At 48.2% G+C, this 26,247-nt stretch overlaps 1 protein-coding gene across 7 annotated transcripts in view; it reads right to left on the bottom strand.

Moving 5' to 3' along the window:
• The window catches only part of LOC123763900 (recQ-like DNA helicase BLM), a 134,690-nt gene that overhangs the window by 64,925 nt on the left and 43,518 nt on the right, over positions 1 to 26,247 (bottom strand). For 5 of the 7 annotated variants that reach the window (XM_069330137.1, XM_069330140.1, XM_069330138.1 and 2 more), the window contains 4 exons: positions 24,979 to 25,136; positions 19,334 to 19,493; positions 14,303 to 14,431; positions 9,135 to 9,227 (listed from right to left, as the gene is read on the bottom strand). In XM_069330137.1, the coding sequence (XP_069186238.1) occupies positions 9,135 to 9,227; positions 14,303 to 14,431; positions 19,334 to 19,493; positions 24,979 to 25,136 (540 nt within the window). The remainder of the gene's footprint in view (positions 1 to 9,134; positions 9,228 to 14,302; positions 14,432 to 19,333; positions 19,494 to 24,978; positions 25,137 to 26,247) is intronic. The other 2 variants (XM_069330141.1, XM_069330142.1) reach the window with 1 other exon arrangement.

The raw sequence follows: 26,247 nt of genomic DNA, 5'->3' as shown, positions 1-26,247 counted from the left end.
GCTGGACATGGAGAAGAGGAACAGGTAATTCCACCTCAACAAGTCCTGCCGAAGGCATCCACCGTGAACGCCTCGCAGGCGGGTAAGGGCGCTACATAGAATGGGAGACGCCGAGACCATGCCAACGCGAAGAAATCCATATCCAGGAGTCCGTACGTCCGGTAGAGCCAACGAAACGAGCAACCCGTTCTCGCAAATTCGTAAAGTCAATATTGACTTATTAACTACGTGCATAGGTGATATACTAAACATAATAGATACCCTTAAAAAGATTCATAGAAAACACCGACCTTACCTAACCTTGTTAGTAGGTTAAGATAAGCATCTTATTGCTTCGTAATTACAATTATTACTTAACCTATACCTATTATAGGTTAGGTAATAATTGTAATTACGAAGCAATAAGATGCTTATCTTAAGATACTAACAAGGTTAGGTAAGGTCGGTGTTTTCTATGAATTTTTTTAAGGGTATCTATTATGTTAAGTATGTCTCCTATGCACATATTTAATAAGTCAATATTGACTTATTAAATTTGCGAGAACGGGTTGGAAACGAGTTGGCATCGACCGGCCAAACCGTGAACAGAGGAATGAACCGAGACAGGCCGTCCGCCAGGACGTAGGACACCCCGGACATGAAACGCACAGTTAGCCAAACCCTGAGGATCCAGCAGCTGAGCCACTTGAAAGGACCAACCCCAAAGGTCAAGGACCTAAGAGAATCCCCGTGGTTCCAGCAATGAACCACCGAAAAAACAGTTCGAATGGAGTCAGATGGGAGAGCCCTGAGTGACCCGAAACCTCCAAAGCGCAAACCAGACAGCCACGAACTCCCGAACCGTGCTGTGAGCCCGACGGACGGACCCCACCATTCCCGGCCGGCCTAGTGAGCACTGGCCACAATGCCCCAGCCGAGAGATGACCCGCCCGTGAACACATCAAGCGAAGACTCGGGGAGGTACCAAGGCACAAAGCCAGTGACGCAGCACCAATACAAGATCCCGGAAGATGAACCCAACGATTGCGAGAGAGGTGGAAAGGGAGTCTCCGAAAGAACCGAACAGACGCCGAAGCCAAACCCGACTCAACGGACAGACCATCACAGCCAAGTTCAGACTCATGCACCCGCCGAGTGACCCGGGACCCCCCCAAAACAGCCAAAGGCAGGACCACAGCCACAGCAACGCTTCTGGAGGGAAAGACAAAGAAGCGGTCCAAGAACCCAGCCAGGTTCAAACCCAGGACAGAACTAGATAGAGTGGCCTCCAGATGACCAGGAATCCGAACTTGGAAATCCAGAAAGAACCACACCCCTGGCGAGCAGACAAGCAAACCGACTGGGAGCCCACACCAGCTAGTCATCGAAGCGAAACCGAAAGAAACCGAATCCCAAGCAGACACAGACAGGTCACCAAGATCCGGTAAAGATGCGTAAATACATTAAGTGCCAATTACAAACTAGGGAAGACAACAAAAGTGGCAAGCCTGAAGCCCCACCACCAACTGTGCCAGTCCCGGAACCCTGGAGAGAAACGTGCCAAGAAGTGACCCGGAGACCCAGGGACACCATCCAGGTACCCGACCCCAACAGAAGCTGGACAGGAGACAACAGTCATCCCAAGAGGGGCAAAGAATCCAGGGTGCGGACTGAACGAGTCCAGGAGAACCGCAAGGCCCATGTCTGCACTAGAGCACGCGGGAACCTTGGAAGGATGGGGAGGAACAATCACGTCCAAATGCACCAACACCAAGATGACATGACAAAACGCAAGGAAAGAAGCCCATCCTGCCAGCCCTGAACCCCCCAAAGGGGAAGAAGCCACCCGACGCCACCAGAGGCAGGAAGACAACAACAGGCAAGAGCCAACAGAGCAAGCTGCTCACACACCGCCCCATCAATAGCGAAGGGACCAGAACCCCCTTCCAAAAGAAAATGTATATATATAAATACACACATACATACATTGTACATATATATACATATATACACACACAAAATGAATAAAAACATACATACACACATGTAAATAAAAATGAAAAAATTAAATACAGAAAAGACAAGCTGCCGACTAGTGGGCAGAGAGCACCACGGCAGCCAGACGAAGAAGGCACCAAGAGCACAAAAACAGCACCAAAATGCCCACCTCGAGAAAAACCCAAGGCCCTGGCACAACCACAACACATGCTAAGACACGAAAAGATCAGCCTGCAAGCCAGGAAGACCCCAGAACCCCAGAAGGCAGAACCGGGTCACAAACGAGGTAACAAAAGCCCCCTGAACCCACAAAGGGGGTCCAAGAGGAAGAAACCTCAGGAACAAAACCAAAGAACCCAAAGGAACCCGGAATCGAGCCCGGGGAGCCCAAACTACTACATTTGCCAGTGGAATACACCACAGCAGGGCAAAGCACAGCACCCAGACAGAACCCCCAGGGAAACGGCCAAAACAGATCGAAAACCAGGGGCCAAGGTGTGGGAGCAAGCATAAACAGACAGGGACACTGAGCCCAAACCATGGGGCACAGACACAAAACAGACAGGAAATGCAAAAACTGGTGTAAAAACCAACACCCAAGCGTTCCCAGAGGAACAGAAGACGGGCATAAAACGCCAGAGAAGCAAAGAAATTGCAACAGGAGGATAAAACCCCTGAAAGAGGGTGAAAAAACTCACCCAAAATGCGAGCTCCCACACCCCAGCCGAGGTAATTAAACCGCAGCGCCGCCCTGGTGGCCAAGCGGGGAGTTATCCGCAGAAAAGAAAATGGCCACCACACCAAGGAGCCGTGACCGACGCAATAGAACCGAAAACATGCCAGCAAATGTGGAATGAAAGCAGACTAGATAGATGAAAAACTCCGCCCAGAAGCAGAAAACCCCGGCAGGGGCAAACAGCCCCAGAACTGCTAGTGGGCATCCCCCACAGCCCCGGAAGCAACAGAGGCCCTGGGCAGAGCCGTCCTCCAAGCCCTCTGCCCTTATAGAAAAGTTAGAGTCCAGGGGAAAGGCAGAATAGAAAGGGCCACTGGTAAGACCCAGAAGCCTTGGCAGGAGGAACAGGCTCGAAAACCTTCATCCCCAACCCAAACGAGGCAGCCCCCGAAACCACCAGAGTCTCAGCACCAACTAAACCCCGCCCCGACCCCGAAACCCGTAGACTGTCAGGAGCCGGGAACAGGGAGGGAAAGGGGCGAACAGCACCTAACCAAAATGGGGCGGCTCTGGGGCATCCAGGTGGAAAACCAACCTAGCGCATTGCAGCACCCTAAACCTAGCTTGCAACGCAGATGCCGCCTGTACTCTGAATAATAAGGACATCAGAAGAGTACTGGAGAACAAGCAGAGAAAACCTCTCATAAGATTCCAGGTCAAGGTGTCAGTGACCCAACAGGCAGCATGACGGAGGTAACAGTGGCGACTGTCACCCTGAAACAAGGGCACAGCAACCACCAAACCCGCACAAGACAGGAAGGAACCCGGAAGAAACATCCAATGGTCCACCGAGCCCCGACAGTTTTCCAGGGCCCGTAGACCGACTGCTATGGGAAGCCCGGGCAAGGAGTTGCTAACTGGTTAACACCCAAGCTAACAAGAGGTAGATGCTACAATGAAAACCCCTATGACGTGTACAGTCACGGGGCCCTAGCAGAGGGCAACCAAACACTACCAGTGGAACTATAGCCACACTAGACAGACCACCACCAGGCAAAGAAAATAAAAACAAAAGAAAATCTCCACAAAAGTACACTGTCCTCAGAAGCAACAGGAACCGGTCGCAGTGTAGGTGGCAGGTCGTGCAACACCTTGATGCCCTAACCAACACAATACCTGTCCCTACCCAAGGCCAAACAAGGGCCCCAAGCCCTAGCTGGCCCCCAAGGGCGAGGAAAAAGTCAAACAGCAAGAACCTCTACAGGAATGGTTCCCGAACGCCCCAGGGAAGATAACCCTGTCATGCAGGAGCAGTACTCACAGGGCGCTTAGGGAAGGAAGCCCCTAAGCGCATGCAGCCCCGGTACTGATGAGGAACACCTGGCCACCGCACAACACAACACACAGCAGTGAATGCCACGAAGGCAAACACCGCCTAGGAAACTGAGGCCAGAGAAGCGTCTGTCCCGGTTGACATTAGCTTACGAACTGATGCTAGGCAGCCGGTGTGGTGAGGTTCCGGGGCCCCGGAACCCTCTCGCTCTCGGGGCGGGAAGGGCTGTACGGACGATCGGCACAGCAGTAAAGTGTGATGTTTGCTTGCTTGCTTGCTTGTTTCCTTGGTATTGTAGGGAGTTTTTACCTCTCTGTCCAGTTATTTGTTTTAGTTTCTTACCATGTGGGGCTTGTTTTGCCTACCTTTCTGGGTGCCTAACCCCGGTCGATGGCAGATAAGAAAAAAACCCAACCACAAGGGGGGGGGGGTTCCAGGGCCATTGCTCCCCGAAACCTCTCTGAACGGCCAGGTTCTAGCACTGGACGCTGGTAGGTCTGAACTCCAAAGCTAATGTCCCGGTCTAATATAACATACATTAGCCCGATAAGCTCCAGAGAGCCGTAGGGGCTCCCAACAGAAAACAAGGGTTGAATGTAATGAAACCCCATTTTTTGGGCGAGTCCCGGAGGCTCCCCGGAGCTATCCAGGCTGAATGGATATGTATAACTTTCTGGCATCAGTCAAGGTGCATGGAGTGCTTGCCTACCGGGGACCACGAGCCAGAACCTGGCCCCCTCAGAGAGGCACAAGGAGCAATGGCCTATAGAAACCCCCCGTGTAGTTGGGAGCATTCTATGTCTACCATCGACCGGGACAGGTACCCAGAAAGGTTGGCGCCCCAAAACAAACCCCTATTCTGGTAAAAATATTGCTATTGAAAGCCGAACAAGTGAACACCTCTCCCGAAACAAAATTAGCAAACTAGCATGACATCATCACGTCGCCGCGCTGTCGTCTGCGCAACCCCCCCTCCCCGGGAGGGGGAAGGGGCAGCCCCAGACCCTCTGCGCCGGTGATCCAACTGGCAGTTCTTAGGCTGGATGTCAAAATACGCGAAAAACACCGCCAACCGGAGGAAGGGAGGGATGCCGGGGAGTCTCTGGGACTCACCCAGAAAATGGCATTTCATTACATTCAACGCTGGTTTTCTGGGGTGTGCCCCTTCGGCTCCCCGGAGCTACCTCAGCAAAGATAAGGAAAAAGAGAGAAGGAACCAGGAGACGGATGCTATGCGCCCAGCCCAAAAACAAAAACCACACACAACACACGAAGCATTCTCAGCCTGACCAACCAAGACACAACCCATGGACCCCTCTGGAAAACAGCAGACCAAACCTCACTCGAAAAGAAGGGGACTGCAGCAAATGAATAACCTACCACCAGGACCAAATTAACAGAAAAACACACCAAAACCGAAGGGGCCATGACAACTGAGGAGAAGAAAATAACCCTCCCCCCCTCCGGACCAACGACCAGGACAGCACCGGAAACACAAGCAGGCTGAAGGTGAAAAAACAAAGCAGACAGCTAGTGGAACGGAGCAGAAGGAACAGCAATATCGAACACAAGCATGAGCAGTCCCACCAGCACCGCCCGAGACGAGGCGACAGCAATCGGCACCAATGGACAGTCTCGGAACAACCAGGAAGTGAAGGACAAGACATCCCTATCAGAGACCGCAGTACACCCACGCAGTGATAGGAAAACTGGAAGGACAGCCAGGAACTACAAAATGCCGCCGGGACGAAGAACGCAGCTGGGAGACCAACAACAAAGCCACTAGCGCACACATAAGTGACGAGAACCCGAGACAAAAACTCGGAGACGCATAGATGCGAGGGGAAGAACGAACCAGCCAGGTACAGGGCTGGACCGATTCTCAAAAAGAAGCAGAGCCGCGGGAAAACCCGCAGGACCGGACACCGAGCAAAGAAGCGCCCCGAACCAAGGCCGGCAATGGACTAGGGAACAGGAAGAGGCTAACAAGGCAATGAGAACCACGAACCAAAACGCAAGGTAAAAAAACAGCAACCCCGCAACCCGCAGGAGCAGTGCAAGCAGCTTCAGCTGGGAAGGACACAAGCATCACCAAGGAATAGAAGAGAACCACCCAGGACGTGCACCGCACGAAAACATAATGAACGTCCCCGAAAGGAAGAGAAAAACAGGAGCTAGCACCACCTGTCCCAACGAAAAGAAATATTAGGGGCAGGAGTGGGTGAACGGAAGCAACACCCACCCACAGAGAGTGCAAGCACCTCGTATACCACACACAAAGGCAGCAAGGCAGAGGGGGAAGGGTGATGGCGTTATGCTAGTTTGCTAATTTTGTTTGGGAGAGTTCTGTCCACTTGTTCGGCTTTCGGTAGCAATATTTTCACCAGAATAGGGGTTGGTTTTGGAGCGCCTACCTTTCTGGGTGCCTGTTTTAGTCGATGGCAGACACAGAATGCTCCCAACCACAGGGGGGTTTCTATAGGCCATTGCTCCTCGTGCCTCTCTAAGGGGGCCAGGTTCTGGCTCGTGGTCCCCAGTAGGCAAGAACTCCATGCACCTTGACTGATACCAGAAAGTTATACATATCCATTCAGCCTGGATAGCTCTGGGGAGCTGAAGGGGCTCCCCCCAGAAATATAAATATTTAATATGAATACAGGTAGTAGTAAAAATATATACAGTGGTACCACGGGTTACGAACGTCCCTGTTTACAAACTTTTCGGGTTATTAGCCCGATTTGTTCGGAAAATTTGAATCAGGATATGAACTTTGCATTGGGATACGAGTTTGTTGATACGCCTACGGCCAACCTAGCGCGTGGAGGCACAGCGATCGCGTCTCAGTTTAACAGTGCTTCGAAACCCAGTGACTATTCCGCCTGAATTCTTCACAAGAATTTAAAGTTTTTTGTCGGATTTTTGGCCATTTGAGCATAAAAGTTGTTATTATATATCTCACCATGGGTCCCAAAAAAGCCAGTGGTAAGGTTCAAGGCAAGAAATTGCATGTGAGAATGACAATTGAGGAAAAACAAGAGATTATTCGTAAGCATGAAAATGGTACTTGTGTTGTTGAACTTTGTAAGAAATACAACAAATCCATGTCAACGATATGCACTATACTTGTCAAGAAAAAGGACATTATGAATGCTAAAGTGGCAAAAGGCATATCAACAATCACGAAAAAAGACCACAAATACTTGAGGATGTGATAAAGTTGTTAATAATTTGGATACACAACAAGGAGTTAGCGGGTGATAGTGTTTCAGAGGCCAACATTTGTGAGAAAGCCAGGGTATTGCACGAAGACCTTGTAAAGAAAACCCCTGGAACGAGTGCAGATACGATAGACTTTAAGGCAAGCAGGGGATGGTTTGACAAATTTAGAAAAAGAAGTGATATTCATAGTGTTGTGAGGCATGGGGAGGCTACCAGCTCAGACAAACTAGTAGCTGAAAGATTTATTGAAGAATTTAAAGAGTTTGCAGAGGCTGAGGGATACCTACTGCAACAAGTGTTTAATTGTGATGAGACAGGACTGTCCTGGAAAAGATTGCCTAAGAGGACATACATTACCAAGGAGGAAAAATCATTGCCCAGGACACAAGCCTATGAAAGATAGGTTTACGCTTGTGCTGTGTGGAAATGTGAGTGGCGATTTGAAAATTAAACCCTTGCTAGTGTATCATTCTGAAAACCCAAGGGTTTTCAAAAATTATATTGTGCAGAAAAACCAAATGTGTGTGATGTGAAGGGCTAATAATAAGGCATGGGTGACTAGGATTTTTTTTATGGAGTGGGTGAATGATATGGTGTGCCCTGCCATACAAAAATATCTGCAGGAGAAAAGTTTGCCACTCAAGGCCCTGTTTCTCCTCGACAATGCTCCTGTTCATCTTCCAGGCTTGGAAGATGCATTGTTGAACAGATATAATTTTCTCACAATAATGTTCCTGCCTTCCTTTTAACACCACTCCTCTAATTCAGCCTATGGACCAGAAAATCATAGCGTATTTGAAGAAATTTTATGAAAGGGCACTTTTCCGGAAATGTTTTGAAGTGACTGAAGCCACAAACCTCACCCTCAAAGAGTTCTGGAAACACCATTTGTAACATTTGTAGTGCTTTAAAACTCGTTGACAAAGCCTGGCAAGAAGTGACTCAAAGAACTCTGATCTCTGGCTGGAGAAAATTGTGACCTGAATGTGTGCCAGAACTAGACTTTGAGGGGGTTTGAGCCTGTAAATGATGCGCCTATTGTTGAGGAAATAGTTAGTCTGGGCAGGAAAATGGGCTTGGAATTGGATGGTGCTGATGTGGAGGAGTTGGTGGAAGAACACAACGAAGAACTGACCACCAAAGAACTCCAAGCTCTTGAAAATGAGCAGCAACAAGAGGCAGCTGAGGATATTTCTTCTCCAGAGGAGGATGAGGCAGTGGAGAAAGTCCCTTCCTCAACAATTAGGAAGTGGTGCCAGATGTGGGAAGAAATGCAAAATTTTATTGAAATGACTCACCCCAGAGAAAGCTGTAGTAGACCATTGCATTAATCTTTTCAATGACAATGTGATGCCTCACTACAGACAAATGCTGCGAAGAAGGGGAAAAACAATCTTCAATGGATCGTTTCATTGTGAGAAAATCAAGCAGTGAGCCACAACCAGGACCTAGCGGTATGCAGGCAAAACGTGCCAGAGAATGCACCCCAGAGAGGTCCTCACTGCCTGATGTTATAATGGAAGGGGACTCCCCTTCCAAACAGTAACACCTCTCCTCCTCCCCCTTCCTCATCATCTTCCATACGCCAACAGGAGTCATCAGCAAGGGTAAGTAATAACTTGAACATACTTTGTAGTGTAGATTTGGGTGAATTAGGTATAAAATTTACTTGGAAGTAAAGTTTTTGGGGAGTCAGGAATGGATTAATTAATTTCCCATTATTTCTTATGGGGGAAATTAGCTTTGGATTACGAATTTTCGGGTTACGAGCTGTCTCCAGGAACGGATTAAATTCTTAAACCGAGGTACCCTGTATACTCAATATTATATCATACATAATCATCACCATTGCAAACCTTCAAAACTTACAAGATAAAATTTTACTTTTCAATCTTATTCAACTAAGTATATAATGATGGAAATACTTACATCAAGAGAACCTAATTTTTGTACTTGATCTTGAATGAGAGACTTTAAAGGTGAAACAACAACAGTCACACCATCTGAAATGCAAGCTGGCAACTGCAACAAGAATTAAACAAGAAATTCAGGAAACAATTTAGATATAAGCAATAAAACAAATATTCGTTATTACGTTTAACAGATGTTATGATACAAGAAATATACTGTATACTGTATATAGCTTTTACTAAACTGGACATGAAAAAATTAGTACATATGACACTTAAACTTAGAACCCTCCATTATTGAGTCACATACTGTATGCTAAATTTTAAAATTTCTGAAGTACATAATAAAAAACCAATGTTGAATGTAATGAAACGCAATTTTCTGGGTGAGCCCTGGAGGCTACCTGGAGCTATAGGACCTAGTACCCAACCTAGCACTCTGCAGCAACCTATACCTTGCATGCAATGCCGAAACTGCCTGTACCCAAACATCAATATTGGTGGAATGGGTAATCTGGATTACCAGCAAGGAAGTAGACTTGCAAGACTCCGGGTCAAAGATGTCATTGACCCAGCAATCAACATGACAGAGGTAAAACAGGTGTCACCCTGAGACAAGGGGACAGAGCAACCTTCCGAACTGCACTCGGTGAGTTGGAACCCAGAGGACGCGTCCATAGGTCCAATGAGCCCTTAGTTTTCTAAGGCCCTCAGGCTGACTGCTAAGCAAAGTCCAGGCAAGGTACTGCTAACCAGTTGGGCCCAAAGTAATAAAAGAACTGCTAAAAACTGAACCTCTGCGACGAGAACAAGCACGGGGGCTAGTGGAGGACCACCAATACACCAGAAGTAGATCAGAACCAAGGGGGCAGACCCCCACCATTTTAACAATATTAAAATATTGTTAATATTTTAACGAAAGCACAATGTCCCCAGGAGGAACAGAACCGGCCGCTGTATATAATGGGAGACAAGCTGCACAGTACCTTGTGCCCCTACCAGCAATGACACCACTTCCTACCCAAGGCCAAACAGGAGGAATGAAAACCCCAGCTGACCCCAAGGGTGGGCAATTGCCAAGCAGCAGAAGAACCCTATGGAAGCGATTTTCAAATGCACTGAGGAAGGGAACCCCAGAATGCAAGGGCAGTACTTACAGGGTGCTTAGGGTAGGCGGCCCCTAGGCACATGCAGCCCCAGTACTGATCAATAACTCCTGGCTTGTGCAACACACCGAAGAATTACACAAGACACAAAGCTACACTGATTGAGAGACCAGACTCGATGACCGCCACAGTCAAACATCAGCTGAGAACTGAATGGTGGGGCTGCCAGTGCGGAAGGTCTGGAGCCCCCATTCCCTCCTCCCGGGAGCGGGGGAGCTGCGTGGACAGACAACACAGCGACGGGGTGTGACGTTTGCTTGTTTGCTTGTTTCAGAATTGGGGAGTTCTTTTCCCTGTTCAGTCTTAGAGTAGCAATAATTTTTTTTTTTACCATGTGGGGTTTGTTTTGTGATGCCTACCTTCCTGGGTGCCAACCCCGGTCGATGGTTGATATGGAATGCTTCCAATTACATGGGGTTTCTTTAAGCCATTGCTCCCCTAGTCTTTCTAGAGGAGGCCAGGTTCTGGCTCTGTTCCCCAGTAGGCAAGAAATTCACAGATTGATGCCACACATGGGATCAGACCAAAGACGATAGGCGGCACCAAAGAGCCAAAGCTCAACCCCCACAAGCACAGCTAGCTGAGTACAGTCTAATATGTATAAATCAGCCCAGTAAGCTCCAGGGAGCTGAAGGGGCTTCCCACAGAAACGCCCCCAAAATGCGAGCTCACATGCCCAGCAGTTACATGTAAACAAACTGCAACGCTGCCCTGGTGGTCAGGCGGGGAAATGCCCACCAAATCAAAAGGAGAAAGCACAAGGCCTAAGCAGGGGCAAACAGACCCAGAACTGCTCGCAGGCTCCCCCCACAGCCCCAGGAACCCCCAAGAGAGGCCCCAGCGCAGAGCCACCCTCCACGCCCACCACCCTAGAAGAGAGACAGAGTCCAAGGGAAAGGCAAGCAGAAGGAGGCCTGCTGGTAAGGCCCAGGTGACTCAGCGAGAGAAACTGGCTCAATAGCCTCCATCCCCGCAACAAATGGGGCAGCCCCTGGAGCTGCCCGAGTCTCATCCCCAACAAAACCCCGCCAAAACCCTTGGATGGTAAAGAGCCAGCAGCAGAGGGGAGAAAGGGGCAGAGGAACCACAATGACAGGGAAAAGACCCAGGGGACAGACTGAACGATGGCCTCCTAGTCTGAAACAAAACGGGGCAGCCCCGGGGCCTACGAACGGGCAACCAACCTAGTGCATTGTAACAACCAAAACCGATGATGCAACGTAGATGCCACCTGGCCCCTTAGAACTTCCTTAGAAGAACAGGAAAATTGGATACCTGGTTGATACCTGGTTGATGGGGTTCTAGGAGTTGTTCTACTCCCCAAGCCTGGCCTCGGGCCAGGCTTGACTTGTGAGAGTTTGGTCCACAAGGCTGTTGCTTGGAGCGGCCCGCAGGCCCACATACTCACCACAGTCCGGTACTCCTTGAAGAAAACAGTCTGGTTTTCTCTAGAAAATGTCCACGGTTGTTCCGGCAATACTTCTGATAGTCGCTGGTAGGACGTTGAACAACCGTGGCCCTCTGATGTTTATACTGTATAGTGTTCTCTGATTGTACCTATGGCACCCGTGCTCTTCACTGGATCTATTCTGCTTTTTCTACCATATCTTTCACTCCAGTATGTCGTTATTTTATTGTGTAGATTTGGGACCTGGCCCTCCAGTATTTTCCATGTATATATTATTTGGTATCTCTCTCGTCTCCTTTCTAGTGAGCACATTTGGAGAGCTTTGAGACGATCCCAATAATTTAGGTGCTTTATCTCGTCTATGCATGCCGTATATGTTCTCTGTATTCCCTCTATTTCAGCAATCTCTCCTGCTCTGAAGGTGAGTACTGAGCAGTACTCAGACAGGACAACACAAGTAATTTCAAGAGTACAACCATTGTGATGGGATCTCTGGATTTGAAGGTTCTCGTAATCCATCCTATCATTTTTCTGGCTGACGCAATATTTGCTTGGTTATGCTCCCTAAACGTTAGGTCGTCAGACATCATTATTCCCAAATCTTGGACATGCTGCTTTCCTACTATGGGCAGATTCGATTGTGTTTAGTACCCTGTATTATGTTTCAGCTCCTCATTTTTGCCGTACCTGAGTACCTGGAATTTATCACTGTTAAACATCATGTTATTTTCTGCTGCCCAATCGAAAACTTTGTTAATATCTGTTTGTAGTTTTTCAATGTCTTCAGCAGAGGTAATTTTCATGCTGATTTTTGTATCATCTGCAAATTATGATACGAAGCTGTGACTTGTATTTTTGTCGATATGAGAATATGGAACAGCAGTGGTGCAAGGACTGTACCTTGAGGTACAGAGCTTTTAACTGCGCTTGCACTGGAGTACGAGCTGGGAACATGTCTTGCAAGACACTGGGTCGTAGGTGTCACCGACCCAACAGGCAGTCTTCGCGCTTGCTTGCTTGCTCTTCCTTGTGCTTGCTTGCGCTTCTTGCTTGCACTCTTGCATGCTTTTGCTGTGCTGGAGTACGAGCTTGGAGCATGTTTCGCAAGACACCGGGTCGTAGGTGCCACCGACCCAACAGGCAGCATGATGGAGGCACAACAGGTGACCGTCACCTTGAGACAAGGGCAACGAACAACCTTGAACATCACACAAGGTGAGATAGGACTTGGAAGACGCATCCATGGGTCCACCAAGCCCCGACAGGATTTTCCAGGGGCCCACTGGAGTACCCAGGAAAGCCTACGGGAAGCACAGGTAACGGTGCTACAGAGCCGGTTGAGCCAATGTATGTCAACAAGAGGGCTATAACTGAATCCCTGAGAGGTGTACAAGCAAGGAAACCTAGAGGAGGGCCACCAAAATACCTTAGGGGGATTAATAGTCAAACCAGGCAGACCTCCTCCAAGCAAAAGAAAACCTTGCATAATCACAATCACAACAGGAGGAACAGGGAACACGTAAGGCATGCTGCGCAGCACCTTGCACCGCAAGCCAACAACAACAACACTTTCTACCCAAGACCAAACAAAGGCTACTAAACCCCAGATGTCCTAAAGGGCGGGGCAACTGCTGAGCAGCATGAACCCTTATGGAAGTGAAGCCTGAGAGAACCAGGGAAGGTAACCCTAGAACCCAAGGGCAGTACTCACAGGGCGCTTAAGGAAGGCAGCCCTAAGCACATGCCGCCCATAGTACTGTATGTTACTCCTGGCCAATGCAACACAAACAGCAGGAAAATACCACAAAGGCACAAAATCCAGAAAAATTCTGAGGCCAGAGTCGACATCTGTCAGAGATTCACTTCAGCCACGAACTGAGGTGTGAGGGGCCCAGCATGTGGGCCCGAGGTTTCCCCTCTCCCGGGGAGGGAAGGGCTGTACGGACAAGCTGCAGGGTGAATGACAATTGCTTGTTTGCTGGTTTCCTTGGTTTTCTTTTGGAGAGTTCTTTTTCTCTGTTTGGTCTTGGGTTTTTACAATTTCTACTATGTGGAATTTGTGTGAGATGCCTACCTTTTTGGGTGCCTAGACTCAGTCGATGACAGACAAGGCATACCCCTAAATAAAGTCTCCGTGGTGTAGTGGTAAGACACTCGCCTGGCGTTCCGCGAGCGCTTTGTCATGGGTTCGTATCCTGGCCGGGGAGGATTTACTGGGCGCAAATCCTTAACTGTAGCCTCCGTTTAACTCAACAGTAAAATGAGTACTTGGTTGTAAAAACAATTCTTCGCGGCAGGGGATCGTATTCCAGGGACCTGCCCGAAACACTACGCGTACTAGTGGCTCTACAAGAATGTAACAACTCTTGTATATATCTTATAAAAAAAAAAAAAAATTACAAGGGAGTCTCCTCCCTGTGCCTCTCTGAGGGAGCCAGGTTCCAGCTCTGGTCCCCGGTAAGCAGGACTCCACTGACAGAAGCCCCAGACTAATATAACATATATCAGTACTATAGTGCCAGGGAGCCGAAGGGGCTCCTTACAGAAAAATATTATATAGTGAATAAATATTACAATAAGCAATTGAAATAAACAAAATTTGATCTAATTTACCTGATAGCATAAACTTTTGCCTCCTCCAGTTGGCATGAGCACAAAGCAATCCTTTCCCAGCAGTGCAGCATTTATCACCTCCTTCTGGTTCTCTCGGAACCTTCGCAAACCAAACCGCTGGTGGAATATCTGCACACGATACAAACAAATCTCTTAATATTTATGATTTCTTTGGAGATTTAAACATTAAGTTTATGCATTCATCTAACAAATGTGTGTTGAAACAATTAAGTCCTCACTATGCATGAGTTGGGATTGTATGCTGTTCACTATAACTGGGAGGTGTTTCTATATACCACTTACAGGTTATTCATGGCCGTGCTACCTCTTGGGTAGCTTAATCTTCATCAATCAATCAATCTTAATACAAATCAAAGCAGAATTAACATGTACAAGCATATTTTGTTTTTTACATGAAAATATTATACAAGCATATATCTGTTATCAGTGACATAACTAACCATTTTGAAAAAATCCTGTTCCAAATATTTACCTATGACCTACACATTCCACACATGGGGTTAATTTGTAACCTCTCTACAGAGGCCCAACCTGCATTCGGCTGCGCCTGTGCATGTGGCCCCAGCATTGAATGATTTGGTGTCCATGCTAAACCATGGTATCCCCTATGCATCTCTGGATTTTCTTAAAAGGCTTTGACCCATCTATTCACAATGATAAAAAACCAGCGTTGAATGTAATGAAACGCCATTTTCTGGGTGAGACCCGGAGGCTCCCCGGAGCTTTACCAGGCTGATATGCTAATGTCAGACTTTGGCATCAGTCATGTGTATGGAGTTCTCGGGCCTACCGGGGACCATGGCCAGAACCTGTCTCCCTCAGAGAGGCAAGGGAAGCAATGGCCTATAGAAACCCCCCGTGTGGTTGGAAGCATTCTATGTCTGCCATCGACCGGGTCAAGCATCCAGATAGGCAAGCATTCCAAAACAAACCCCTATTCTGGTTAAAATTGCAACCAAAGCCGAACTAGTGGATAGAACTCCCCAACAGAAAACAAGCAAACTAGTATGATGTCACATGTCACCGTGCCGCTGTCTGCGCAGCTCCCCCCACCCCGGGAAGGGGAAGGGGGAGCCCCAGACCTCTCACGCTGGCTATCCACCCATCAGTTCTGAGGCTGGATGTCAAAACACGCGAAAAACCGCTGACCGGAGGGAGGGAGGGTTGTCGGGGAGCCTCCGGGTCTCACCCAGAAAATGGCGTTTCATTACATTCGATGCTGGTTTTCCGGGGGGGGAGCCCCGTCGGCTCCTTGGAGCTAACTACCCACAGAGGAAGGTCAAAGGGACGGAACCGGGAGGCGGACACCAAGCACCCCTCAACGGAAGCGAGACAACTGGCAGCAAACGCCAACCCAAGGCGACACAGCCCCGAAGGGGCCCGGGATCAACACGAGACAACGAGCATCAAGGCCCCTGTACGAACACCAAAAGATCCATGCCCGAATGACATCAAGGACACACCGCCCAGACGGCAGCAAGAGCAGTGAAGCCACAAACGTCACGGGCATGGGGAAAGAACACAGGCAGGCTAGCCGCAATAACACGGCGGGCAACCCAGGACACCTTCACCCGCGAACAGGGAAGAACAGAACCGGATCAACTCAAAGCGCACCCCGGACATAAAGGCCGTGGCACGCAATTAACAGCGAAGGGCCGCCACTGAACACAAAACACGACACACCCCCGGCCCAACCAACGAAGCACCAACAAACCAAGGACCCCTCCGGAATGCCGCAGCCCCATCCCGTGCCAGAAAAGATGGAGACGGCTTCCACCAAAAAACCAAAATGTCAAGACCGACGGAGCAGAAAATCCCTGCGGCAAGAAGCCCAGTGACCCGACCCCCAGAGGCAAATGCCAACAGGAAAGAGAGCCTACGAAAAAACAAACCGGAACCGCAGGGGCGCCACCAACCGAGGAGAAGACAGAGCACGCTGACCAGAGACCAGGACGGTGCAAGCGGCGCACGAGTAAGACAGCTTACTAACGGTGCAGAAGCAACACCAAGACCGAAAGCAAAACAAAGCAGCTCCGCCAGTGCCGCATGAAACGAGGCGACAGTATGTGGCAAGACGACGGCCCCCAACCCCCCACCAGAAAAACCAAGCCGACACTAACAACCACAGCCACCTAAGAAGGGACAGGAGGAAAAGGAAGTACCGTCAAAATACCCCATACTGCAGCCAAGAAGAAGTATGCAGGTGGGACACCAACAACGAATCCAACAGACCACCAACCGGAGGCGAGACACGCGAGGCAGAACGTAATCAGCCCCGAAAAGGCTCATCAAAGCCCAGGAAAAGGCGGAGCCGTGGGAAGATCTCGGGCGCGACCACCAAAGCCCAAGCCGGTACAAAGGAGATGGAACATCTGCCGAACAGAAAGCTCCCTAATGCGAGCAAGCCCGCCAGGAAATAAGAAACAACGGGTCTGACGCAAGACATCGCAAGACCCTGAAAAGCCAACAGGCAGGGCAAGCCAGGAAAACCAAAGAAGGTGTAAGGATTGCCACCAGAACAGTACCCGATCCAAGGGGTACGAGCAACAAAAACAGACCAAGACACATAAGCGCACCATATGACATAGGCTGAAGGAACACCCAAGAAGCCAAGGAACGAACGAAGAAAACCCCTGCGGCAGAGGAGGAAACATAGGGAACGCAAAAGAAAGGGAAGCGGCGGAAACCGAACCCCCCCCCCTCATACAGCAGCAAGTGCAGGCAAAACCAAGCAAAGGAGATGCCAGGCCAGAGAAGCAACAGGGGAGAGGCAGGACGTAAGACCCAAAGCTCAAACCCCAAGAAACACAGCCAGGAGTGGACAATCAGGCGTGGACAGAACCCCATACACATGGAAGGGCCAAGCCAGGGACCCGAAGACCATGAAAAATAACACAAGCAAACCCCCATATGCAAACCCCAGGCACAAAACAGCAGCAAAGTGTCACACCACAACCTGACACAGGAACAAGGACACGTCACCGCGAAACATGTTACCAATGCACACGAGCAGCAGCAACATGCACCACACACAACATGTATGTAGCAACTTGCCTCTGCAACAGCAGAGAACGGTGCAGGCAGACTCCAGGCAGACCCCAGACTGGGCCAACGGAGATACGACAGAACCCAGCAGGCCCAGGAACCTGCACACCAGGCGACCGACAGCGGAGACACCTGCTCGATACCTGCTTGATGGGGTTCTGGGAGTTCATTTACTCCCCAAGCCCGTCCCGAGGCTAGGCTTGACTTGCGAGAGGTTGGTCCACCAGGCTGTTGCTTGGAACGGCCCGCAGGCCCACATACCCACCACAGCCAGGATGGGCCGGAACCTCTATTAGAAAACAAGCTAGTGTACTCTTGAAGTCCACGGATGTACCGGTAATACAGCGGATGCTCGCAGGTAGGACGTGTAACAACCGCAGACCTCTGATGTTTATACAGTGTCCCCCGATTATGCCTATGGCACCACTGCACTCCACTGGTACTATCCCGCATGTTCTTCCATATAGGCGGGATCCAAGAGCCAGAGCTCAAACCCTGCAAGCACAACCAGGAGAGCCCTACCAGGTGAGTACATAACCAGCACCACAACCCACACACCTCATAACACGAAAGAGGTGGGTCCCCTGAATGACTCTAGCATGGGTTGGACATGCCTATGAGTGGGACTGGAAGGGTTGAAAAGGGAGTCACCGGTGTGCCAACGGTCTCATTCGTACATAAATATACCTAAATAAAGACAGGTATATAAACATCACCGCATCCAACGCCCGGCCGAAAGAAGCCAGACCGCAGAAGCTCACCTGTCGAACGGAGGCACGAACGTGACACGACCCAACAGTGCCAAGAAGTTCCTGGGAGCACCGCCAGGTGAAGAAGCCAGAGCGGACACGCAGGAGAGCAGGGTAGAGGCGAAGGAGGAGGCCCATACACATGACACAGGGAAAACCTCGACGTCCTCCCCACAGCTGTAATCCAGGACACCCCCGGAGCGACAGGGAACATACCGGAGAAGGAAAAAGAGCGAGAGGCGAAGCACCCGAGAAAAAAGGGCGCAAAACATCAGCACCGAAACACACCGCCCAGACCAAAACTGTTCTTCCCTTACATGACTCTTGGGCTGGTGTATCGGAAAGATTTTCTTTCCCAACCCCCCCCCCCTCCCCACCAGCCTGCCCCTGCCACTAACCTGCCATCCATCTGGTCCCCTCACCATCCATCCATCCATCCAGTTCCCCCACCCACCCATCCAGTCCCCCCCCACCATCCACCCACCCATCCAGTCCCCTCACCATCCATCCATCCAGTCTCCCTCACCATCCATCCAATCCTCACCTCACCATCTCACCATTCATCCATAAAGCGCACCTACTCCTAGATGACCCGACGGAGCGAAGGGGTAGAGACTTGCCCTGCTAGCCCCGAACGCCCAGGAAGAGGAGCCACCCAACGTAACCACATGCCAGAAGACGACGACTTGATATGCCCACGAATCGTGGGACCAGGTATAAGCAAACAACATGAGCCTCCCCTCCATCGCCTGCTTGTTTTAGTTTGCTTGTTTGATGCATATGCTCAGTTTGGTCCCCTGCTTGTTTTAGTTTGGGAGTTTTGCCTATCTGTTAGGGTTTTGGTAGCGATTTTTACCATGGGCGGTTTGTTTTGTTACGCCTACCTTTCTGGGTGCCAGATCCCGATCGATGGTAGACATGGAATGCTTCTAAATACATGTGGGTTTCCATGGGCCATTGCTCCTCGTGCTTCTCTGAGGGGGCCAGGTTCTGGCTCGTTGTCCCTGGTAGGCAAGAAGTCCAATTGACTGATGCCACGGTCTAATACATACAAATCGGCCCGGTAAGCTCCGGTAAGCCATAGAGGCTCCCCTCAGAAAGGACAACTTTTTAAGAGATAAACATTTTGTTGTTTTCTTTCATAGCAAAATAAAAAAAATGAACCTTGAAAAAACTCATGAGGGCCTACAAACAAGTGTCAAATATCTAATGCTACCTTTAACATTTCTTTGGTGTGTGGATAATTCATGCTACTGAATTCCCCAGTAGCACCATCGTTTTTCACATTTCCATGGAAACGACCCTTCGTGTCACTCTCCTTAGTTGGTGTTTTGCACACAACTTTGCTATAATCAATTTCTTTATCTGTACCTTTCCTGAAACAGAGAGAAGCCATAGAAGAAAAATTTAGTAAGACACAAAAATAATGAAATTTCTTGTAATAAAATTGGAACTACAAAACAATTCAGTAATTGGATGAAAATAAAGTAGACTATCTGGGAATGAATAAAATTCTTATCTAAAGCCACTGATGTCTTAATCCCTCCTGAGAGCTCCCCAATAGGGAGTGAACACAGTGCTGTTCTAGTTTCATGGTATTTACTTGGCTACATATCCTTCACTGCTGGTTCCCTTTTCTTTGGTGGTTTGTCTGCAGATGATGTCCTTGGGAGCCCTTGTTCCTCAGCATATTCATCAAACTCCACGTTCTAGCCTGGATTCATTCATCACTTTTATTTTCTGGTACAATACTAAATTTGCCGATTTGCACAGTACTACTTCTGTCGAGGGCAGCGTGACTGTGCTCCTGTCCCTTGCCCTTCTGCATATCAAGGACAAAGTGTTTGTGTTCTGGTATTGCATAGTTGGGTCCACTGCCTGAGTTAAGTAGTATGCTAGCATTGACTGTCTACCCTTACCTGCTGACTTTCTCTAGTTCTGACCTACTCTTCCCTTCTCCAGTCAATGGTTAGCTAGAGCAGGGTCAGATGTGCCTTGGCAGTTTGCCTCCACATCAGTGCATCTCCATAGGTCAGTACCATCAAGTGGAGTACCTGTGTTCTCTCAATTATTTTTCTTTTCAGGTTCCAATCACCCAGCGACATGGTTTTAGGCTTCTCATCTTGTGCCCGACACCCAGTTATGCTACCCTTTACTACTTTGTCAGTCAGGTTGTTCTTGATGCCCTTTGTCTCTCAGGCTCCTACTGGCTAAGTCTTTGTATTTGGAAGCTTGGTAAAGAGTATCTTTATCAATTTGGCCCTAGTGAGTTGGGCCCCTACCCCATCATTCAGTTGGCTGGGCTGATTTTGTGGAGCTGTCTCAGATGTGCTTACTTGCATGAAGTTGGTGATACTTTTAGGTTTGCATTTGCTTGTGGCACTGCTTTATGGGGCACAATTATTAAGCACTAGGTGAATCCAGCAACTTTTTGTTGTAGTCTTCTCCTGTCAGGATATTTTTGCCTCTTAAGGATCCTTGTAATTTGTTGAGTTCTTGGGGGAGCTGCCCTCTCCCCATGGCATCAATCCTGAAACCTTTGTCAGATGTCCAACAGTTAGGACCAATCCTTGAGTTCAGCCTTTCGGGTCTCTAACTGTTTCCTAGATAAGTGTTGGCCATCCTTTGGACTCTATCCTTTGGGGATAGAGTTTACTTGATGAATCATTTCAATATTTGGTATTTGCAAAATGTAGGTGTATTTACACACTCCATTTGTTGTGTGGACTTTGAAAATGCGGTAGTTCACCTTGAACGTCATGCGTCTAGGGGAAACTCTTCCACCAACCAGGAGGCCTGGCTAGAGACCGGCTGGCATGGATGTTGATCCTCACAATCAGTGACTGGCATAAAGGTCAACAACTCCTCTGTGAGACTGAGGACGGGGGTGTTCCAGGGTAATTACCTAAGTGTAATTACCTAAGTGTAGTTACAGGATGAGAGCTACGCTCGTGGTGTCCCGTCTTCCCAGCACTCTTTGTCATATAACTTAAATTTATTGAAATATACCCATGGGTCAAGCTATCCCTCAGATGGTCTCCCTTATTACAATTTGTATCTATTGGATATAGGGTGCACTAGAGTTCATGTGCTTGTATATATGGGATACCGTTGATCCCCTTCACAGCCACATTTATCCTAAGGGTTGCGTTCGACATCACTTCTTACGGTAAACGTCCCTAGTGCCTGGGTGTTCTGCTTGTCGGGGTACTTCAGGCCCTGACAAGCCTCATGGGTTTTTGGTGTGGTTCTTTATGGATTGACCCACTGAGCCCATACTCAATACTTACTAGAAAGCCTGAAAACTGCCCGTCAGTTTTGTTTCAACCCAAAGTTCATTTGTACTGTCTTCCCTTGCCCCCTATTGGGTGGATATTGCCCCTCTACCTTGAGGTCTGTGATATTTGGGTTTACCAAACCTCTATTTTAGCTAATGCCTCTATCCATCTTTTTTTTTTCATAGTGACAAAGCTTCACAAGCTGCAGCCTATTCTGGTTTGTTTGCCTGTTTTGTTTTTATGACTTGGTGGTCGAGTGGTTGCCTTAGAGCTGGCCCTTTTTGGTTTTGGGGTTTTGGAAATTGGGAGGCTGGTGTTTCTACCGGTCCTACATTCGCTGTTCCTTCTCCTTCCACTGTCTCTCTGGCATGCTCTGATGGACTCCTTGTAAGGCCGGCCCCCCACCTTGCTCTGGGCTCCAGAACATCTGTGGAGTTTCAGAGTCCAGCTGCGATTGGCTATGGGTACAGCCCAGCCTTCTTTGGGAATTGCCCCTTCCACGTCGATGCTGGAGATAGTTAAGCTATTGCTTCCCGCTGGGGATCCATTGCTGTCCGTTTCTCTAAGGAGTGTATTTGGCTTGATTCCTTTTAGAGTTTGGAAATGCCTTCCTATTTGTTCAGGCATCAAGTATCGAACTCGGGTCTGCCACAGAGTCTCCATTTCAAGCTTCTAGGGCTATCTTGAGATGATTTTGGGGCTTAAGTGTTCCCGCGACCTGGTCCTCGACCAGGCCTCCACCCCCCAGGAAGCAGCCCGTGACAGCTGACTAACACCCAGGTACCTATTTTACTGCTAGGTAACAGGGGCATAGGGTGAAAGAAACTCTGCCTATTGTTTCTCGCCGGTGCCTGGGATCGAACCCAGGACCACAGGATCACAAGTCCAGCGTGCTGTCCGCTCGGCCGACCGGCTCCCAAGGGCTGAAGAGGAGCCCGAGCTGAGTCCGTAGGTTTCCCTCAACCTGTTCCTTTTACATTTTTTAAGCTTGGGTGGGGATCTTGCTATTCATTGTCAACGTTCGAGCTTGATTCCTTGGCTGCTGCTCCCCGAATTCACTTCAGTGTACTGCTAGTGTCCTTGGCTGGGCAATATTTTCTTTTCTGGCTTTTTGGGCTTCAATTCCATGACACTTTTCTCCTCCATTGCTTGATTCTTCAGGTGCACAGTATGGTGCACAAGTTTGTGGCAATGTGCCAAGCCATGTGGAGAGTTCATCTTCCTATTGGCTCCATTCTGACTGCTCTCTTCAGTGGTTCATTGTCTGAATTGATGGGGAGGGGAGCCGTTTTGGTCCATTCCTCTTTGGAGTTGAACTCTGCGAGTACCGCGTCTTCCTGATTCTAAGGATTTGGTTTTCAGCATGGTTCACGTGCAGGGGTGTCCAACATTCTCACTGTTGGTCTCTCATTTCCGAGAATAGTCGATGATGTGTCCGCCTGTTGACTTTGCAAAGCATTTGATTGTCCTGAGCACGTTTCAGACCTAGAACTATTTTCCTCTGTCCTATGTGGCTTCATTCCTCAATTGCAGGGCTCTCGTGGTGGATGCCTTTCGAGTAGACTGGTCGAGGTGAAGGTTCCACTATTTCTTCCCAACCTGGTTCAGATGTTGCTCCAGGTATTGACCAGGTTGGAGACTTGTTCAGGTAAGGCTTGACCCCTTGGTAGCTGACTCAAGTCTTTTTTGTCTTTTCATCTCTCTTTGCCATTTATTGTCTTACTGTGTTACTCGATTCATGTGGTTTTGCAATTTTGTCTCGGTTGTTTCTTGATTGGCATCTTATGCCTAAAACTGTCACCTTTTATCTTTAGGCCTTGGCAGAACTACTTTTGACCTTCTCCCTGAAAAATAATTCATGGTTTCTTCTTCTCTGTGGTTAGTTAACTACAAGAAGCTGCTGCTCTATTCGGCTCCTCCAGAAAACTAGCGCTGAATGTATTGAAAGACCCTTTTTGGGTGGGTCTTAGTGGCTCCTGGGTCCCTCCCCCACCATTACAGGTGCATCATTTGGATTTTTTAGGAGTCTGGATGTGGACTGTTGACATGCGGAGTCGAAAGCTCCTGGTGGTCTTACCACCTCAAAGTGGCCAGCTGTGACTAGGGGAGTTTAACCTAACTACCATTTGGATCATTTGCAGTCATTTACTTGGAGTATACCTGGAGTGGGTTCTGAGGGTTCTTCTACACCCCAAGCCTGGGGTCATGCTTGACTTACAATCAGTTGGTCCAACAGACCAAGAAGAATATCTCAAGCCCACATATCCACTACAACTCAGTTGGTGGGCACAAACCTACAACCCCAGCTTTGCCAGTCGAGTACTCTACCACTAAACCACCGTGACCTGTAAAAGTAATACAACCGGATTCCGACTGAAATAACAGGAAGTCTGGAGGCCCCTACTAAAGCCAGTCCAAGTTTTTACGTATGAGCCACAAGCACTCGGGTGGAAGGGCAGAGTGGCCCCACACCTTACGTCCCAACTGGCTTCAGTTGGGATTTCAGTAGTAATCCAGTTGTATGATTGAGAATTCAGCCGTGGTCTAGTGGTTGAGTACGTGACTGGCAATGCTGGGGTCGTAGGTTTGTGCCCACCTATAGTCCCAGTGGATTTTCTCCTGAATATTTCTTATGTTAGCTGGAAGGATACTGAATAGTCACAGACCCCTGATGCTCATACACAGTTCTCCAGTTGTACCAATGGCACCACTACTCATCACCAGGTCTATTCTGCATTTCCAGAAGAAGAAGTAACAGAAGACCAGCGATCCTGCCAACGGGAATGGATTGAGGAATGAATAACAGGAGTAACTGCTTGCCAAATGGGTTGCATTTGTATAATTGCCCTGACTTCTTATCAGGTACACTAGTACAGTATCTCTTGCTCGCAGTCTGGGAACATGGGCCACGCTTCTTTCCTGCCCTCTTTGGTGCTTGGTGATGAAGTTTTCATTAGCAGGTGTTTAGCATCTCTTCCAAACTAGCTTTTTCATTCTTCTACTTGAGTAAGTTGACCTAACTTAAGTTTTTATAGCATTGTTTGAATACGGGTAGGTGATTCAGGTTACTTCGAAGGGGCCTTATCTAAGAAACACTGAAACACTCCTTTCTGAACTGACCTTCGAACGCTCCTGTTCCTGTCCCAAGTGTGGTTTTGTGATCTGTACTTCAAATGAGAGTTGTAATCTCCCGATCCTGGTATTGTGACGGCAATGACACCTGATTGCAGATACTGTAGATTTGCTGTACAGTACTAACAAGCATTTTCTAGTACAATGAATGTTCTTTGAAATACAATACTAATTATCACTTACAAGGGATGATTTAGGGTTATGATTTCTTCCTTTATATCATAGTCAACTGGATACACAGGGGTGGCTTAAGTTAAACTCAACACTCTTTCCTTTCCCTAAATACATGAGAAGACAACTTGCACAGACATCAGCAACACAAGGAATCAAAATTAAGAAAGCCTGGTGGGTATTGTGTGCCCTATGTAGACCATAAAACCTGACTCTGGAAACATACAAGGAAACACTCAGATAAAGGTTTCACTATGTCCAACACTTGAACATAACTTACCTGGCTCTTGATGCTAATGTAACTGACTCATTAACACTGTCATTGTCATCACATATATTGAAGTTCTCATGTGGCTTGAAAGGTGCAGCACGACCAACAACTCTTTTACTATTCCTCCCATTTTGGTTACCATCGTCCTGTTTTGGGAAATTAAACCCCTTGAAAATTTAAACATTTATATCCATAAATAAACAATTCTAAAAAGAGTATCAACTAATAATGTGAACATAAGCATAAAGTTAACTGCAATAACATTTTTAGTTACAGCCCCACTCCTGTGCCAGGTAAGTGCACTACGGGCTCACCATAGCCCGTGCTAATTGGAACTTTTTGTTTAAGAGTAGCTGAATCTAAAACAACAACAATGCAATGACGTGTTTGCCCATACGAGGCAGTTCCTATTTATATCCACTCAAACTCTTTCATATACATGTCTAGCCTATGTTTGAAACACTTCAGCAATCCTATGTCTATAATGTTAACTGGTAATTTATTCCACAAATAAACTACCCTATTTCAAACTAGTATTTACCCAGAATATTCCTGAATCTAAACTTATACAATATACAGTATATTGCTTCATCTTCTATTTTGTATTGATACATTTAATACCTCATTTATATCCCCATTGTCAAACCCTTTTATCTAATTGTAGTCAATAAGCTCAACATGCCACAATGTAGGACAAAAAACAGGAGATGCTATTATGCAACACGAAAGCCACTTGACCCCTTACATCTCCCGAAGAAGAATGGGTAAAATAGATAACGAGCGGGGAGCAAGTCTCGCACAATTACGGGTCGACGGTGTCATTCGACGCAACAAGTAGCATGACAGGAGGCAAAACAGGTGATCGGCTTCCTTTGCACTGATCCTGCAAAGCCGGTTGAACCCCATCTATATACTGGGCAAACTGACCCCCAGTGAAAGGAGCAAGCTCAGGGGCTGAGTGGAAGACCACCAAATGAAACTTAGGCGTACCTAATGGGAAGCCAGGCAGTCCTCCACCATGCAAGAAAGAATCTAAAAAGTATGAAAAGAACCCCCGAAAGTGCTCCACAACAACAGGAAGCCAGAGTGTCATGGTCGCTGCTTGAATGCGAGCTGAGCAGCACAGTGCACCCCAACCAGCAATTACCCAGCAAGACCAGCAACACTCCCTACCCAGGGCCACACGAAAGCACCAAGACCACCGCTGACCCCACAGGCGAGACCGATGTCAAGCGACAGTAGCCCCTATGAGAGTGAGAACCCGAAAACCCCAGGGAA

The sequence above is a fragment of the Procambarus clarkii genome, chromosome 23 (genome assembly GCF_040958095.1).
Source record: "Procambarus clarkii isolate CNS0578487 chromosome 23, FALCON_Pclarkii_2.0, whole genome shotgun sequence".
Classification (NCBI taxonomy): domain Eukaryota; kingdom Metazoa; phylum Arthropoda; class Malacostraca; order Decapoda; family Cambaridae; genus Procambarus; species Procambarus clarkii.
This window is presented reverse-complemented; position numbering and strand designations above follow the sequence as displayed.